Here is an 18,792-nt window from a genome sequence, read left to right as displayed (position 1 = left end):
TCATTTCCAATGATATTGCTGCAGAGGAGAAGAAGAGAGCATGGTTCATATTAGGCTTAGGAAGAGAGGCTTATCAGACCGTACGTATGTTACTGCTGCCAGCAAAGCCCACAGATAAAATGTATGAGGAGTGTAAGGAAGCATTAATGGCTCATTTCTCGCCAAAACCTCCAAGGGCATCCAGAGGCAAGGAGCCTGAAATAAAGAGGGCAGAGAGTCCCTCAAAGGACCACAGTCAAGTGCAAAAGGACAAAGGTCAAGTGCAAAAGGACAAAGGTCAAATGCAAAAGGACAAAGGTCAAGTGCAAAAGGACAAAGGTCAAGTGCAAAAGGACAAAGGTCAAATGCAAAAGGACAAAGGTCAAGTGCAAAACGACAAAAGTCAAGTGCAAAGGGACACAAGTCAAGTGCAAAGGGACACAAGTCAAGTGCAAAGGGACACAAGTCAAGTGCAAAGGGACACAGGTCAAGTGCAAAGGGACACAGGTCAAGTGCTAAGGGACAAAGGGCAAATGCAAAGTGGCAGAAGTCAAAGGCAAAGAGAAATTGCCATCCAAAGGGCAACCCTAGCTATTCAAGCTGCATTCAGGGGTATGAAGGTACGGAGAGAAATCCGGAACAAACAGAAGGCAGCAACGGTAATACAAGCAGCATTTAGAAGGCACAGAGTATACCGTCAATACAAGGCAATGAGATTGGCAGCTATAATAGTACAAACCCATTATAGGGCACACCTTCAAATGGAAAGTGATCGCAAAACTTACATGAAGGAACGCAGAAGCGTTGTACTGCTTCAGGCAGCCTACCGTGGAATGCTTGTTCGAAAGCAATTGTGGGGCATGCATAAATCTGTCAAGGTCATACAGACTTATTATCAGATGTATAAACAGCGTCAGTATTTTAAGAAACTACGCTGGTCTGCCATTGCTGTACAGCAACGATACAGAGCATGCCAGATAAGAGATGTCCAAGTGAGACAGTATTAGAGTTTGAGAGAAGCAGTGGTGTGTGTTCAGGCCTTATACCGTGGGATCAAAGCCAGAGTATTGGTAGAGAAAACCAGGGCAGCACGCTGTATTGAGTCATTCATAAGAATGTGCATTACAAGAAAGCATTTCTTGATGCAAAAGGCGGCTGTAGTCACTCTGCAAGCTGCATACCATGGTTACCAATTAAGGGTACGGTACAGAGCTATGCGACAAGCAGTCATTTCGATCCAGAGATGGTACAAAGCATGCAAAATAGGGCATTCCCAGTTTGTGCAATATCAGTTAATGAGGGATGCAACTATTACCATTCAAACTGCCTACAAGAATATGGTGGTTAGGCAGTGGGTTAAGCAGAAGAGAGCTACTGTAAAAGTGCAGTCGGTACTCCATATGAGTTGGTATAGGAAAGACCTAAGGAGACAAATAGATGCACAACAGAAAATGTTGAAACGATACAAAAGGCTTAAACGATATAGGAAAGACTTCCTCAAACCGATTTATACAGCAGTTGTAGTGCAGTATCACTACCGTGCTTATGTAGTAAGAGAAATATACAGAGCGCAAATCAAAGCCACTGCTGTATTGCAAGGACAGTATAGATCCTACTTCTTGATGAATAACCAGAAAGGTGATTTAAAAAGACAAATAGACAAACAGCAGAAAAGGCTTAAACGTTGCAAAGAACGGTTAAATAAATGTGTGACGATGAGCAAAAAGCTGTTAACAGAAAAGTCAAAAGAAGAGAGGCTTGTCGGTCGAGACAAAAGTATGCAGGACCGATTGCGATTAGGACACTTCAGTATAGTCCAGCATGGAGCTTCCTTCACTGAGCAATGGACAAATGTTTATGCATTGCAGAATGTCATTATACACCAAGAGCAGATAAATACGTAGCGCCAGGAAATTGAGCGACAGAGAGCGACTGAAAAACGAAAACCTGCAGTCATGTGTCAGATCCCACCTACAAATAAAGAACAGAAACAGAGGAAATGTTAACTTTAGCAGAATTTCAAGAACAGGAAGAAATCTGCAAATTAGATTAGGATATATAAAAAGGGAAGAGGCAGAGATACAGGTAGAGCAAGAGTGATTAGAAGGATGAGTGGAATGAACCATTATAAGTGCTAAGTTTAGATACAGTTTACAGTTATGAGGATGCAATGTCAGATGACTGCAATAATATAATTTTGCAACTGTGTGTTAATCAATTATATTTAATGTACTAGAAATGGTGTTATTCGCCTCCAAGCTACAGTGTAATGTATATAATGTAAATGGTGTAACCTGCCTCCAAGTTAAAGGGGGAGCAGTGTAATGTATATAATGTAATTAGCATATGTTATGTCTTGTGCGAGGGGACGCATGCGCTAGGGAGACTCATGGTGGCGTCCTGCAATAAAGAAGCTGGTTAGTTTACTCCTGTATCTGAGAGTTCTTTTGAGTCAGTTCCAAGAACCCAAAATACACTACAACGTGGTTCAATCGCGACCTCCAATGCTGTCAAATACAACGTTTGTACGTGCTCCTTGTGACTGTCTGGGTTTCCTCCATGTGTTCTGTGTTCTCAATAAACCAGCAGCTTCACAGTATTCAATGTCACTCGCATTAAGACAATATTCTAGGTTGCTATTCGAGTACAATAACCCTTCTCATGCCCTTGACAATTGTTGTCCATTTTCAATTCACCTCTCATGCGGCGGCACACTGGAGCAGCGGTAGAGTTGCTGCCTTACGGCACCAGAGACCTGGGTTCAATCCTGACTGCCGGTGCTGACTGTACGGAGCTTGTACATTCTCCCTGTGACCATGGTGGTTTTGTCTGGGTGCTCCAGTTTCCTCCCACACTCCAAAGATGTACAGATTTGTGGGTTAATTGGGTTCGGTAAAATTGTAAATTGTCCCTAGTGTGTAGGATTGTGCTAGTGTAAGGGGTGATCGCAGGCTGGTGCGGACTCGGTGAGCCATTGGGCCTGTTTCCTCACTGTGTCTTTAAACTAAACTAAACTAAATACATAACAAAGACCAAGGCTCTGACTATATGCTGTATAATTGACTGAAGACCTGCACACCAAAACTAGCTCTTCAACTTGCTAAAGATAGACATAAAGTGCTGGAGTAACAGCGGGTCTGGCAGCATGTTAACGTCCCAGTGCAGATAAGATAATTGCATATCATTTGCTGAGGCACATCCCCTACACAAATGACAGGACAACTGCCAAACTATCAGCTCCTCTCCCAACTCCTTGGACATCAAAGGATCAGTGCGAGCACTTAGCAGAGCCTGGAGGAAGAGCAAGCACTGTGCTAATAGGCGACCATGTATCATTTGAGCTAGCTATTTGTTACCTTCGACAAGATAAAGCCAAATACATTTTCTTAGATCTTCAAAGGCACCAGCACAATTGACAACCTTTGTTTTGATTTTTTTTTATAAAGCAACAAAATACAGCAGCGCTGAGACAAAAACCCGAACAAAACTTGCTCCTTTGTAGACACAAGATACTGCAGATGCTGGTTTACAAACAAAAAGTGATGGAGTAACTCAGTAGGTCAGCTTCATCAGGATTCCTCACCCGTCCATGTAGCCACTGCTCAGGGCAGGTTTAATGCCTTTTAAAATCTCTTGAAAAATCTTTTTCTGGAACAAAGATGACCATGATCAACTACACCTCTCACCCTCACTACCAACACCTCCAACCCCACAATTTGCCTCAGGATTACTAGTACTGAGATGGGGAACAAATGCTTTCTTCATGTTATGCTGACTCCAGCTGCATTGCAGAGTCAATTACAGGCGATATTAATTCCAGGAGATGTTCAGGCATCTATATTCAGATGCAAACGCTCTCACATCAACCGTTGCAAAATGTAATTGCAATCTGAGGAAATTACCATTAAACTGGTTGATCTATTAGTTCTGAGGTGCTTCTAGGTTTATCTGTTCAGAGTTTAGAGATAAAGCGTGGAAACAGGCCCTTTGACCCACCACGTCTGCGCCAACCAACAACCACCTGTACACTTGTTCTATCCTACACGCCAGAGACAATTTACAGAAGCCAATTAACCTACAAAACCCACATCTTTGAAATAGGGAGGAAACCGGAGCACCCGGAGAAATCCCACGCAGGGAGAACGTACAAACCCCTCACAGACAGCACCCATAGGCAGGATCGAACACAGGTGTCTGGTCCTGTAAGGCAGCAGCACCACCGCTGCACCACTGTGCCACCCAATCATATTTCTATCATTCTTAATTTCCAAAGCCTCTGCATTTTCAATGCTCAGTATCCAAGATGGCTGAGTGACAATGAATTCACCAAACTGAGTCACTGTGGAACAAGCACTGCCTGGAACACTGGGTCTAGGTTAGGGTACACAATCAGCGCAAACACCTGTCACTGAACAGAAATTTTCTTTCACCGTTGGTGGATATTAGATGCATTCATGACAGCCAATCTGAAGTCCAGTCTGAAGAAGGGTTCCGACTTGAAACGTCACCAATTATTTTTCTCCAGGGATGCTGCCTGATCCACTGAGTTACTCCAGCATTTTGTGTCTATCTTTAGTATGAACCAGCATTTGCAGTTCCTTCCTACCCATTTCGGTGTTAGAGGGCTTGTGGCAGATAAAAAAAATGTATCCAAAATAAATCATTTGTTTCTTAGATTCGTTAAGAATTTTTGAATTTGCATTAAAATAATTACATGAAAATCTAAATTGAGGTTTAATGCAGTTAGTGGAGTGGAAATTACTAATAGGCAGTTGAGATATTGGGTTAATGCAAAATTTAATCATGCTCTAAAATTGCACAGTGCAAGATATAAGCAATGAAAGGTCATAAATTCAGAAGATCATAAGGAGTAGATTTCGACCCTTTCTATTTCCTTCGCTCCATAGATGCTGCCTAACCCGCTGAGTTTCTCCAGCATTTTTGTCTACATTAGAATTAGGCAATTCGGCCCATCAAGTCTACTCTGCCATTCAATCATGGCTGATCTATCTTTCCCTCTCACCCCATTTTCCTGCCTTCACCCCATAACCCCTGACACCCTTCAAATCTGTCAATCTCCACCTTAAAAATATCTCTTTCCATGGTTTATAGTCGTAGATTCATAGTCATACTGTGTGGAAAACAGGCCCTTCGGCCCAACTTGGCCACACTGACCAACATGTCCCATCTACAAGGTACACAAAATTGCTGGGGAAACTCAGCGGGTGCAGCAGCATCTATGGAGCGAAGGAAATAGGCGACGTTTCGGGCTGAAACCCTTCTTCAGACTGATGGGGGGTGGGGGGGGGGGGAGAAAGAAGGAAAAGGGGAGGAGGAGGAGGAGCCCGAGGGCGGGCGGATGGGAGGGTGGGAGGAGACAGCTAGAGGGTTAAGGAAGGGGAGGAGACAGCAAGGGCTAGCAAAATTGGGAGAATTCAATGTTAATGCCATACGGACGTAAGGTCCCCAGACGGAATATGAGGTGCTGTTCCTCCAATTTCCGCTGTTGCTCACTCTGGCAATGGAGGAGACCCAGGACAGAGAGGTCGGATTGGGAATGGGAGGGGGAGTTGAAGTGCTAACTGTCCCATACACTTGTCCCACCTGCCTGCGTTTGGCCCATATCCCTCTAAACCTATCCTATCCATGTACTTGTCTAGATGTTTCTTAAATGTTGCAATACTATAAATAGGTTCTTGCTGTTTAAGGGACAAAATGTTACATCTGCAATGTATGAGCATTCTTAGTTTAGACATATTCCTTTGGTTTTGAATTTAAATTTGTCTCATTTTAAAATAAAAGTGACACCACTGAAAGACTAGGTGGCAAATGTATCCAAAAAGGGTAATGTATGCAAGGTTTTGTCGTGAAAGCATTATTTGATAGCATGGGGCAAAGGGACAGCTAAATGGAGAAGGGGGATGTGGTTGTGTTTACGACTCTTTCTGGGAATTGGTAATTTGGGATATGCCACTGGGAATTGGAAAGTGACGTATAAACGCGGAGGTAATTCCCGAGATCTAGCTTTTGTGATAAAAGTCTAGGACTTTATTCGTTGGCGCACTGGAGGCTGAGGAGTAATTTTATAAGAGGTATATAAAACCATGAGGGGAATTGATAGATGAATGCACAGACTCTTTTACCCAGGGTATGGGAATGAAGAACCAGAGGACAGAGGTTTAAAGCGAGAGGGCAATGATTTATTAGGTACAGGAGGAGCAACTTTTTCACACAGAACGCCAGGTATAGCGTTCACACAGTATTTCACACAACTTTTTCACACAATATATAGAACGTGCTGCTAGAGGAAGTAGTTGAGGCAGGTAATATAACAACATTTAAAGGACATTTGGACAGGTACATGGATAGGAAAGGTTTAGAAAGATATGGGCCAAGTGCGGGCAGGTGGGACTAGCATAGATGGGGCATCTTGATTGGCATGGTTGAGTTAGGGCCCCATGCTGTATGACTCTATTACTCTCTGACTATGATTTTATGACTATTTGGCTGGGATATAATTATATTGTGAGTGTGATTAGAAGTTGCACTGCAATTTTTGAATTTGCATAAAAATAATTACATGAATATCTAAATTGAGGTTAAATGCCTTTAGTGGAATGAAAATTGCCATTAAGCAATTGAGGTATTGAGAAATCAAAAATGCATAGGGCAAGATATGTAATGAAAGCTGAATAAATGGTCTTTCCATTTGTTCTTGCTTTAGACTTCAGACTTTAGAGATACAGTGCAGAAACAGGCCCTTCGGCCCATTGAGTCCTTGCCGACCATTGATCACCCCGAACATTAACACCATCCTACATAGTAGGGAAGTACCGCTCAGACACCAAAGTCTACTGCAGTTGAAGAATATAAAAATCAAGTCCTATAAGTGTCTGCAACATTTTAACTGGAGACGCCTCAAAGTGCCATAACCTGCTAATACTGCCAACATGTGGCAACCATCCGTTCATTCACTTCTGGAATGAGGAAATCCTTTCAGAAATATGCACAATCTGGAAAACTATACATTGACTTAAAAAAGGTTCTTCAATCAAAGCAAAGGAATTTTTGAATCCATTTTAAACTCCAATCGCTACTATAAAGAGCCTGTCCCATTTTCATGACCTAATTCACGACCTCTGCCGAGTTTGCCCTTGACTCACACTCGCAGCATGGTCATCACGAGGTCGTAGGAGGTCGTATAGGTAGGTCGTAGGTAGGTCGTGATGCTAGTCGTAGGTACTCGTGGCATCAAGTAGGTCGGGGCATTTTTTCAACATGATGAAAAGTGTTCACTAGTTAAAAAGGTCGTGAATTAGGTCATGAAAGTGGGACAGGCCCTTTAGTCTCAACCTGGAACTTCACTCAAAATTGTTGCAGGCACTGAGGTTCTTGGCTCAAGACATAGCCAGCACCACACCTCCAGGCCATGCCCTGATCCCATGTCTTGCATTATAACAGGGGGTTCTTTGACTGTCGATGCAAATGACATCTGGCCAGGTTTGGCAACTCGAACACACAGGAATGAAGGAGATTACAAAAAATGATGAAGATTGCCCAGTTCATCAATGTGACTGACAACCCCACCATCGTAGGGATCTATAGGAGGTGCTGTCTCAAAAAGGCACTCCTGCCATCGGGAAGAAGGTATAATAGTCTGTAAACTAACGTCCAGGTTCTGGAAAAGCTTCTTCCCAAAACCATCAGGCTGTTGAACCCCAACCCCAACTACGAACCCCAACTAAACTCTGAACTACGAACTGCTTGGGTTGCATGAGGGACTGGGCATTGTTTATTTTTGCACTATATTGGGTTTTTTGGTTATTAGACTTTTTTTTGTTTGTTTTTTATATTATCTATTGAGCACTGTGTTTACAAACCTGTTGTGCTGCTGCAAGTAAGAATTTCATTGTTCCGTTCTGGTAGATATGCCAAAATTACACTGATTATTTTTAAAATGGTAAACAGTCCAACATGCACGTTGAAATATTCACATTTTGAATTTAATTTTTTTGTCTCTGCATGCATATTAGAGTCATACAAACAGGCTCTTCAGCCCAACTTGCCCACTCCTAGCAATATGTCCATCTAAACCTATCCTATCCATGTACCTGTCTAAATGTTTCTTAAATGTAGTGATAGTACCTGCCTCAACTACCTCGTCAGATAGCTCGTTCCATACACCCACCAACCTTTGTGTAAAAAAGTTACCCATCAGTTTCCTCTTAAATATTTCTCCGCTCACTTTAAACCCATGTCCTCTGGTTCTTGATTCCACTACTCTGGGCAAGAGTCTCTGTGCGAATTCCTCCCATGATTTTGTATACCCCAATAAGATCGCCCCTCATTCTCCTGCGCTGTCATCTGCCAGATCCAGCACGCTACCCAGCCCAGCACAGAGTGGGTATGTGTCAGCACTGGCAGCTGGCTGGACTCACAGCAGCCCCTGGACAGCAGTCTGGCATCAACGTCTGACTCACGGCCTGTCAAAGCTGTCACTGTGAACGTATGTGAATCATTCTGACATTCAGAATCATTTGGGGCACACAAGATAAGTTTTAAAAAGATTTTAAGTGACACTCACATGCTAAAAAATAGTTGAATAATAAATAAATGATAAAGACATAGCCAAATTCCTTCCTCCCAAGAGGGAATGCTTCTTGTTCATTTTAAGAGGGCTGATTTTCTTGTGCCAGGTTTAAATACTAGAGGCTTAGCTGGGAGATTTCCCAGCCTAGGAACGAGCAGGGAGATCGACACAGGCACAGTGGAGTAACTCAGCGGGTCAGGCAGCATCTCTGGAGAAAAAATGTAGGTGACGTTTCGTGTCGAGACCCTTCATCAGGGTGCTGACCCGAAATGTCACCTATCCTTTTTCTCCAGTGATATTGCCTAACCCGCTGAGTTACTCCAGCATTTTGTGTTTACCTTTGGTATAAACCAACATCTACAGTTCTTTCCTATCACATAGGAGCAGGTACCCCAGAGGACACTACAAGGGACATATCTGAGTAATTCTGCCTTTAGTATTGATATTGAGATGGAATATGCACTCCTTTCTCCTGCCTCAGAAATGACCCGGTTCTGCTTCAGTTTGGCTAATGCTACAACAAGTCAACAGCAGATACCATCTCACTGACTCTCCACTCTGCTCTGGACAATCTGGATAACTGGAACACCTAAGCCAAGCTACAGTTCATCAATCAATAACCCCACTCTCACCATCGATGGCACCACTGTCTCCCCATCTCCCAAGGCCCGCAACCTTGGCGTGATCTTTGATTCCACCCTCTCCCTTGAGCCTCACATCCGCCATGTCATTAAAACCTCCTCTTTCATCTCCGCAACATCGCCAAACTCAGACCCTCTCTCACACCTCCCGCTGCTGAAAGACTCATCCATGCCTTCATCTCCTCCCGACTGGACTATTGCAACTCACTTCTCCTTGGCATCAGCTCCACCTACATCAACCGACTCCAACTGGTCCAGAACGCAGCCGCCCGACTCATCACCCACACCAAATCCTGGCATCACATCACTCCAGTCCTCAAACAACTTCACTGGCTTCCCATCTCCCACCGGATAACTTACAAAATCCTGATCCTCACCTACAAAGCCCTCCACCATCTGGCCCCCCCATATCTCACTGACCTCCTCTCCCCCTACCAACCCTCACGGTCCCTCGGTCTCCTCTCCATCCACAAGTCCAACCTCCGCAGTTTTGGGGACAGAGCCTTCTCCAGGGCAACTCCCAGGCTCTGGAACTCCCTCCCCCAACTGATCCGCAATTCCGTGTCCCTCACCATCTTCCAGTCCCGCCTCAAGACCCATCTCTTCACCTCTGCCTATCCGTAGCCCCACGTCCCCCTCCCTTTTCATCTGTGCGTTAATTGCCTCATATTGTGTTTTGAATTGTATTCTGTCTTTACTTTGTGTACTAGTCATGTCTCTACTATTTATTTCATTCCCCTTACATGTTTTTCCTCTACCTGCTAAATTTTTGTAAGGTGTCCTTGAGACTCTTGAAAGGCGCCCATAAATAAAATGCATTATTATTATTATTATTATCAACTACAGTCTTTTCTTTAGACTGTCTTATAGAACTAATTCATAATCTTTGTATAAATTATGTTTTTATGTACTGTTCGAGTCCATGTGCCTGTGAAGCTACAGCAAGCAAGATTTTCATTGTACCTGCACCTCACCCTGTCACTTCATACGACAATAAACTCGACTTTACTTTACTACGATTCTGAAATATTTCAATAGGCTATATCAGAAAAAGATCAATAGTCAATCGTGCTTTATTGTCCCATGTGCAAATGCACAGTGAAATTATTTGTTTGCACGCAGTTCAGTAACTTTTTCCCAGCTGTTTGCAGGCAACTGAACCTTCCTATCAACAAATAGAGAGTGGTCCCGAGCTACTATTTACGTCACTGGATAACCTCGGACTGTCTTTAATCGGACTTTACTGGACTTTTTCTTGCACTAAATGTTATTCCCTTTATCCTGCACCTGTTCATGTATAGTCTTTCCGCTGACTGGATAGCATGCAACAAAATGTCTAGTCATGTATAGTCTTTCCGCTGTATAGTCATGTATAGTTTTTCCACTGACTGGATAGCATGCAACAAAAGCTTTTCACTGTACCTCGGTACATGTAACAATAAACTAACCTACATTAAACTAAACTGAGGAAGGTGGAGAGGAGGGCAATATATATTTGTGTAATTAATGTATTTATATTCAAAGATTGGAAAACATTAAAAGTTATGCAAGAAATAAATCATTGTTTACTCACTAAAGTAGCCTTGCACGTTAATCTTTAGCTCATGATAACATTAGTAAACTTAGTAAAGTACTGAGTAAATCAAGGACAAGCAATATTGGATTTCTAAAAGTCGATGAGGAAAATGGAAGAGAGTATGTGCAACGTACGATTCCCCACGGCTGTTTGAGATGAAGCTTGTAGGCATAGTTCGGATTTAATTCCCATTAATAATAAATGCAAAAGAACGATTGCTGCTTCACATTGCTGTTTGCACTCTAATAGCTCATACCAGTCAGGCTGGCCATCAATGATTAAATTCAGGGGTGCACCACTGAAGAGCACCTCCAAATTATACTCAAAGACATGGCACAGCTATCAAAGGAAAAGCAAAGAAGAAAGTGAATGCCACAGTTGCTAGAAGCCACCCTAATGGCCCTGGTAGATGGGAAGAAATGTTCTCTGACCACAAGTGGTGAGGATAATCCTTCAGGCAAAGCATCAAGCTCCAGTATAAGGCTGCCACAGTGGATCAGAGCCTACCCCAAAGGAGTTGGATCCAACACAGGAAGAACATTACTGACTTCATGTGCATAGTCAAGGTAAATGAAAACATTTTCACCTCTTTTATCCTCAAGTGCCCAATAGCTGCTCTGTACAGTGCAGCCACAAACTTGCTTAGAGTCATAGTTATACAGCACAGAAACAAGCCCTTCAGCCCAACTCGTCTAAGTTGCCCCATCTAAGCTAGAACCACTTACCTGTGTTTGGCCCATATCATGTTCATAAGTTCCAGGAATTAGGCCATTTGGCCCATCGAGTCTACTCCGCTAGTCAATCATGGCTGATTTATCTCTCCCTCTCATCCCAAACCCATTTCCATCGCTCTGAACCTTTCCTATCAACGTACTTGTCCATGTACCTTATCAACTTTTATTGAGCAGGTTTAGACAGAATGGCTGAGACTTTACCATCGACAGTGAACTGCCTCTGTCGAAAGCCAAATTCTGACTTAAGTTGAACATTTTATTCCTGTCCTTCGCAGGGACCCTCTGGATGAAAAGAGTCAACTCTTTGGTGGTGGCGTCAATGAGACAGCAGGGCCTTCTCATGAATCCCACCATTGGGGGTGCAACGGTGCAAGTGCAGCCCACTACACAGCAGAGCGACAATTTGAGAAGTGGCTGAGGCACAGTCATAACCACTGTCAAAACCACGGCAGGTAGATCCATGAAACATTAAATATTGAATACATGTTTAAACCTATTAAAAATTTTAAGAAACAATAATAAAAGGAAACAGTTTAATACATGTAACATTTCAAAGCATTTAAAATCTAAAACATTGCAATAAACTTAAGGAATTAAAATAAAATATAAAAATGCTAAAACTTACCTTAATTCCATTCAGCAGTCCTTATCTAATAACATTAATGGATCAAAACTCACTGTACTAGGACTTAACAAACACAACTTGTGGGAGTGATTTCCATATTGAAAATGGTAGGGACTTGTACAATGTTGTGCTCAGCCACTGAACTTCATGTGGATCCAATTTTGAAATGCAGTTGTAGAACCTACAACGAAAGACACAAAGTGCTGGAGTACTCAGTGGGTCAGGCAGCATCTCTGGAGAAAAAGGGAATAGGTGACATTTCGGGTCGAGACCTTTCTTCAGACTGAGGGTCAGGGGAGAGCTGAATGTTATGAATATTAGGTCAGATTTTGCAGTAAATGCTCCGGAGTGGAGGGTTCAGGGAAAGGACAGCAGGCGCAAGAGCAAAATGCCGGTAAGAGTACCGTGGTCTTAGCTTCCGCGCCCTGAAGGTCGGCTATGGGGTGCATCTCCAGGGCACAAGTGCTGAAGGTGGCCGGGCCGGGGGAGGAATGACAGTTTGCTGGCCTATCTAGACGGAGGCGACGGTTGGAGACCCTGCAGCGGCCTAGGACTTGCCTGCGTTTCTATGTTTCTTTGTTTCTATGGATCGGGCGCTGCTCCAGAAGACCAAGTATGTGGACCAGACTGAACTGTGAAAATGGTGCTATAACCTGGCAATTCTTGCATGCGGTCTCAGTGGACTATTTCTATACACTTTTTCCTAATCGGAGATTAATCAGCATTTTGTGTCCATCTTTGGTGTAAACCAGTATCTGCAGTTCCTTCCTACACTAATATTTATATGACTGTTTACACACTCATACAATACATCCAGTTCCAATATTGCCATTCATACATCATAACTTGCATCATCAGTCAGTTCATCGATTATGACAGAGAGATCACTGCTCCTTTTGTCTGTATACATAATTACAAAACATTACTAAAAACCAAAACCCACAGTTCTATAACTGAAGGTGTCTCACAAAAATGAACAGTATCAAACAAAGAGCAGGTGCTTAAACCAGTAAGTGTGTCACCAACTATTAAACTCGTTTTGAATATTTAGTAGCTTTGTGGCGCTGGGAGAAAGTAAATGGGAGGAAATATTTTTACAGTTGCTTCAATTCAGTGACTATATATATAGAATGAATTGGTACAAGCATAAATATTGAATTGATTTGAAAGTTAGAAAAACTATACAGTATCTTTACACTTGTAAGGTCTTTAGGTAATGATAACCATAACTTGCCTGTGCTCGCCAAAGATTTTGAAGAAGGAATCATTTTCAGGAGTGGCTTTGTTCTTCCCACTTCCTCTAATACCAGTCGTCCTTTTCCCTCGGTACGTGGGCAGATTTCCCTCCAGCAAAGAGTCATCTTTCGCAGCAACTGAATGCTCTTCTTAAGAAACCAGAACCAAGAATTTGAAAAAAATTTAATTTGCTGCTCAAATATTTCACTATATTCATTAAATGTTATTGCTGGAAAGAATCTTTAATGCTATTACAAGTTGTTAGGGGATGATTTTAGATATGTGACATTTTTGTTTCTATAACAAGGCAGGTAAAAAATAACTCATTATTGGACCTGTCATTTAACCTCTTAATTAGTCACAAGAGCCACCCTCATAAAAGCCTGGTGCACCTTATTAGTTTGTTAGTGTTTAGTGACTGAAACTCTATTGCTCAAGGGTAAAGACCAGATTCTTTGGAGCCTTGGAGATAACCAGCACTTCTATTTGTTTCAATGTTGTTGGTGTATCCCTATCAATTTTTCCATACTAATTCTGAAATATAATATCACTTTGATTACATTTAGTGGTGTCCATGATTTCAAGAAGATAATCTGTATCCCGAGACATCGCAGTGAAGACCAATGAACCTGCCTACTTTTTGTTCTACAGGTTCCTGATCCATAACTCTTGTCAAATTCTTCAAGGTTATACTGTGATAAGTTTATAAGTTCCCAAGTCAAAGGAGCAGAATTAGGTCACGTCTACTCTGCCATTCAATTACGGCTGATCTATTTTTTCCCTCTCAATGCCATTCTCCTGCTTTCTCTCCATTAACCATCGACACCCTTACTAATCAAGCATCTGCCAGTCTCCACTTTAAAAATGACTTGGCCTTTACAGCCGTCTGTGGCAAATAATTCTACTGTTTCACCACATTTTGACTGAAGAAATTCCTTCTTTATGAATAACAGTGTCCGCATTTGAGCCTGATGTCCATCACAGTGGTGCTTCCCCTACTCCTCAATGCATTCCAGCTGTAAAGCCAAAGGGAAATGCTTACACCTGTATCTACGGGATTGGTTCCTGAAATTCAGGTGGGACTCTCCTATTGGGAGTGTGGTATCCTGATCCGATATTTTAAAACGTTGTTACTTCAGAACCAGTGGGCAACATAATCATGTTCATTTTCTGACCACTGGGATGATGTATGGAATGCTGTTTAAGACCGGCCATTATAAGAGAAAGCAGCAATCACACATATCAAAGATAGACACAAAAAGCTGGAGTAACTCAGGGACAGGCAGCATTTCTGGAGAGAAGGAATGGGTGATGTTTCGGGTTGAGACCCTTCTTCAGTCTAAAGAATCGTCACCCATTCCTTCTCTCCAGAAATGCTGCCTGTACCGCTGAGTTACTCCAGTTTTTTGTGTCTATCTTTGATTTAAACCATCATCTGCAGTTCCTTCCTACACCTATTATATCAAGGTGTCCAGTGATCTGTAGGTGAACAGAAACGAGTTAGTTAGTTAGTTATATAAACACAGAATGCTGGAGTAACTCAGCGGGTCAGGCAGCATCTCCACCTTTTCCTTTTCTCCAGAGATGCTGCTTGACCCGCTGAGCTACTTCAGCATTTTATGTCTATCTTTGTTGTAAACCAGCATCTGCAATTTCTTCCAACACACAGTTAGTTATTAGTTAATTAGTTAGTTTAGTTTATTGTTACCTGTACCAAGGTACAGTGAAAAGCTTTTGTTTTGCATGTTAACCAGTCAGCAGAAAGACAATACATGATAACAATCGAGCCATCCACAGTGTACAGATACATGATAAAGAGAATAAAGTTTAGTGCAAGATAAAGTCCAGTAAAGTCCAATTAAAGATGGTCTCCAATGAGGTTGATAGAATCTCAGGGCTGCTCTCTAGTTGTTGGTAGGATGGTTCAGTTGCCTGGGAAGAAACTGTCTTGTTGGCATAAGGAGAGTTCTACTTGATTCTGAGGTACAAACAGAAGGTACCAGTAAAATACAGGATACAAACCTATATTTGAAGTCTGCTCTGCATCACCTCCTCCAGAACCTTCAAATGAAGAGAGAGAAGCAGAGAGAAACTGGTTATTACATGTCAGCACAATCAAGAAAAGAATCACATAAAGGAAATTAAATACCGTTTAAGAATCTTCAAATAAATTCAGCTTTGGAAACACATCGAACATGAAAGGTGTATTGTATTAGAAAGCAAACAGAGCACTAGTTACGAAAATAAGAGAGACAGGAGCTACAATAGCTTTCATATCTTGTGCACAGTGTCATTTGAAATGGATGCTGTATTCAGATGCTTTGACCAAATCATGGTTCTAATACCACAGGGATCAGGAATCAGAAATTGTTCTTAAGGGTATCAATGACTGATCTACTGTGCAGTTTTGTGAGCATTAAGCGTGGCATCATTGGTTTCCTTGCAAAAAAACTTATTATGTGCAGGATTAGAATGCTAAGCCATCATTGTTGCTTAGAAACCAGACAAATGTAGCTCTATTGGCAGTGACACTGATGCAGCTAGTCTAGATATGAACACCACAGTTACGTTAGGTTAGAGATACAGCATGAAAATACCACCGAGTCTGTGCCGACCAACGATCACCTGTACACTAGTTCTAGACTACACACTAGGGACAATTTACAGAAGCGAATTAACCTACAAACCTGTACGTCTTTGGAATGTGGGAGGAAACTGGAGCACCTGGAGAAAACGCACGTGTTCACAGGGAGAACATACAAACTCCGTACAGACATCACCTGTAGTCAGGATCAAATCCGGGTCTCTGGCGCTGTAAGGCAGCAATTCTACCGCTGCGCCACTGTGCCGCATAATTGTCCAAGCACTCCCAATTGGAAAATAGATCAAGGCATGAGCTATTAGCATTTGGAACCTGAAGGCATATGTTATGGTAGTTTTTGCACATTCACCATGAAGTTCCTAATTACAAAAATATAATTGCCCATGGCCATCAATTTGGTAAGAATCATCAACTCTGATACTATACCCATATTTTGTTCTTTGGTGGTTTTCACATCCTTGCGTCCAGAAAACCAATCATCGGCATAGCCAAAACTAAGTAGCTTCTGCATGCTAACCGGAGGTTCCTTTCTACGTGTAAATCTATTGCTTAGGAACATCAAAAACAGTATGTTATAATACGGAAGATTTCACTGCAGATGATGTCTTATTAAAATTAAATTCATTTGCATGATTTTCATAAATCCTTTCGTAAGTGGAATTTCTGCATCGATAAATTATATCACCAATTGACACACAAATCGATTTTACAATCCCACATTGTTACATTATATCAAGTTCAATTTACTTAACTGCAGATTCAATTACTATAACTGTAGATTCATTTGGAATAACTGAAGTATTATTTCTTGCACAATTCTTGCATAAATGTTTTTGCATAATTTCTGAACTTGATCACTGATGTACAAAGATGTACATGTAGAATGATTTGAGTATCACATAACTAATTATTTGTCTACTACTTTTTTTTCTACTTACTAATTGTTAGATAACTATTTTGTCATCTATTTACTGCTGGTAACTATTTTCTAAAGGAAGTGACTCCTTCCCCAAAATAATCCATTAGTCAAGAGTCAATGGTCAAGAGTATTTAATTATATGTATTGACAATGGAAGAATGACATTCTTACTTGCAACAGCATAACAGGCCTATAAGCACAGTCCTCATAGATAACATAACAAACAAAACCTTAGTCAATAAATTAAGAAACCCCAATACTAGCGCCAAAGGCCCAAAGTCCTTAGTACAATTAGCCAGTATCTCTTCGATCCCTGATCTATGCAATAAATTTTCAGTTGTTGGGCCATTGTTGTTGAAGGGTTTCATAAATGTGCAGGTTCTTCACCACATCTGTGTAGATCATGAAGAGTATTGTTGACTTTGTATAACCATATATAAACAGCTCACCATAATTTGTTGGGGCTATACACAACTGACCATCCTTCTGGCATGCATGGTCCATGCACTTATTCCTAAACTCTTCAATTTAACCCAGTGTTAACACGCTCATCTCCGAACCAGCATATAGAAGTTTTCCGGCTCTTCTCCAAGGTCTTGATAATATGAACAAGGCTAAGATTCAGTGTACTGTACATGATCATGTTGTTGTGTGGTGTTGTTTTCAGGACCTTCCATTAAACCTGATCCTGTCCATTTTAGGAGGAATAGTTCCCAGCACCTTCTAAAATCAAGAATGTGGGGACATACATTTAAGGTGAGGGGGGAAAGATTTAATAGGAACTGAGGGGCAACTATGGTGCGTAAATGGAGCGAGCTGTCGGAGGAGGTAGTTGAGACAGAAACTATAATAACATTCAAAAGACATTTTGGACAGGTACATGGATAAGAAAGGTTTAGAGGATTTGGGCCAAACGTGGGCAGGAGGGACTCGTGTAGATGGGGCAACTTGGTTGGCATGGGCAAGCTGAACCAAGGGGTCTGTTTCCGTGCTATATGACTCTTTGACTCTTAAAAAACACAGGTGAGTGATCTGCTTCACTCATCATATATAATGAATGGATCTGCACATTATTTTCTGTATGAGGATGCTCATGCAGATCTATTGCCATATATGCCTAACTTGCAATGACTCCAAAAGAAGTTTTACAGGATATCCTAAGGAGATAAAGATAGAAATACATTTTATGCCAGTCCTTAAGGGACAACATCACAAGGAAAAATATCATTAACTAAGTTTATATTCATTTGAGTTTGAAAGGATATAGAATGATGTTTAAAATAATAATATGATCTAATGTAGATAAAACAAAATTATCTCGTGGAAGGAAAAAAAAGCCACATGGTGTTGGAGGAACTCAGCAGGTTAGGCAGCATTTCTAGAGAACATGGATTGGTTATGTTTCAGGTCAGGAAATTTCTTCAGACATCTTAAAAAGGGACCCAACCCGAAACGTCAGTCTGAAGAAGGGTCCCGATCTGAAATATCACCTACCCATGTCCTCCAGAGATGCGGCTGACCCTCTAGCACTTTGTGTCTTATTTTATAAACCAGCATCTGCAGTTCCTTGCATCCCTGTCATGCGAGTTCAGTCTGTTTAGAAGCAAAACCAAGGAACAGCACTTGATTATAAACATTAGTTGAAATATGGATTTCACTCCTTCAAAAGGGAACTTTTCAACTCTGAAAGTGATTAATTTTTGTTCGATAGACGTATCAGGAGATGAAATGTGGGGGCTCTCAGTTAACTTACCCATAATCGAATTGAATGGCAGCAAAGGCTGAAGGGTCTTAATGGTCTATTCCTCTTCTAATGCTGCTATATAACAGCTATCACAAGCTCAGGAGGTCCTAAAGAATTAGATAGTCAATGAAACACACATGAAGTGT

At 41.6% G+C, this 18,792-nt stretch overlaps 1 protein-coding gene and 1 long non-coding RNA gene across 7 annotated transcripts in view; one reads left to right on the top strand and one right to left on the bottom strand.

Annotated features, from left to right (window-relative positions):
- The window catches only part of LOC116975247 (uncharacterized protein C7orf57 homolog), a 93,756-nt gene that overhangs the window by 8,362 nt on the left and 66,602 nt on the right, over positions 1-18,792 (bottom strand). For 3 of the 6 annotated variants that reach the window (XM_033024081.1, XM_033024079.1, XM_033024080.1), the window contains 3 exons: positions 16,410-16,531; positions 15,404-15,442; positions 13,380-13,530 (listed from right to left, as the gene is read on the bottom strand). In XM_033024081.1, the coding sequence (XP_032879972.1) occupies positions 13,380-13,530; positions 15,404-15,442; positions 16,410-16,531 (312 nt within the window). The remainder of the gene's footprint in view (positions 1-13,379; positions 13,531-15,403; positions 15,443-16,409; positions 16,532-18,792) is intronic. The other 3 variants (XM_033024082.1, XM_033024083.1, XM_033024084.1) reach the window with 3 other exon arrangements.
- The window catches only part of LOC116975248, a 65,066-nt gene continuing 57,186 nt past the window's right edge, over positions 10,913-18,792 (top strand). The window contains exon 1 of the long non-coding RNA XR_004412575.1: positions 10,913-11,352. This is a non-coding gene — a long non-coding RNA (uncharacterized LOC116975248). The remainder of the gene's footprint in view (positions 11,353-18,792) is intronic.

This window comes from Amblyraja radiata, chromosome 7, assembly GCF_010909765.2.
Source record: "Amblyraja radiata isolate CabotCenter1 chromosome 7, sAmbRad1.1.pri, whole genome shotgun sequence".
NCBI classification, from domain to species: Eukaryota; Metazoa; Chordata; class Chondrichthyes; order Rajiformes; family Rajidae; genus Amblyraja; species Amblyraja radiata.
Note: the sequence above shows the minus strand (reverse complement) of the source record. Positions and strands in the feature narration are given on the sequence as shown.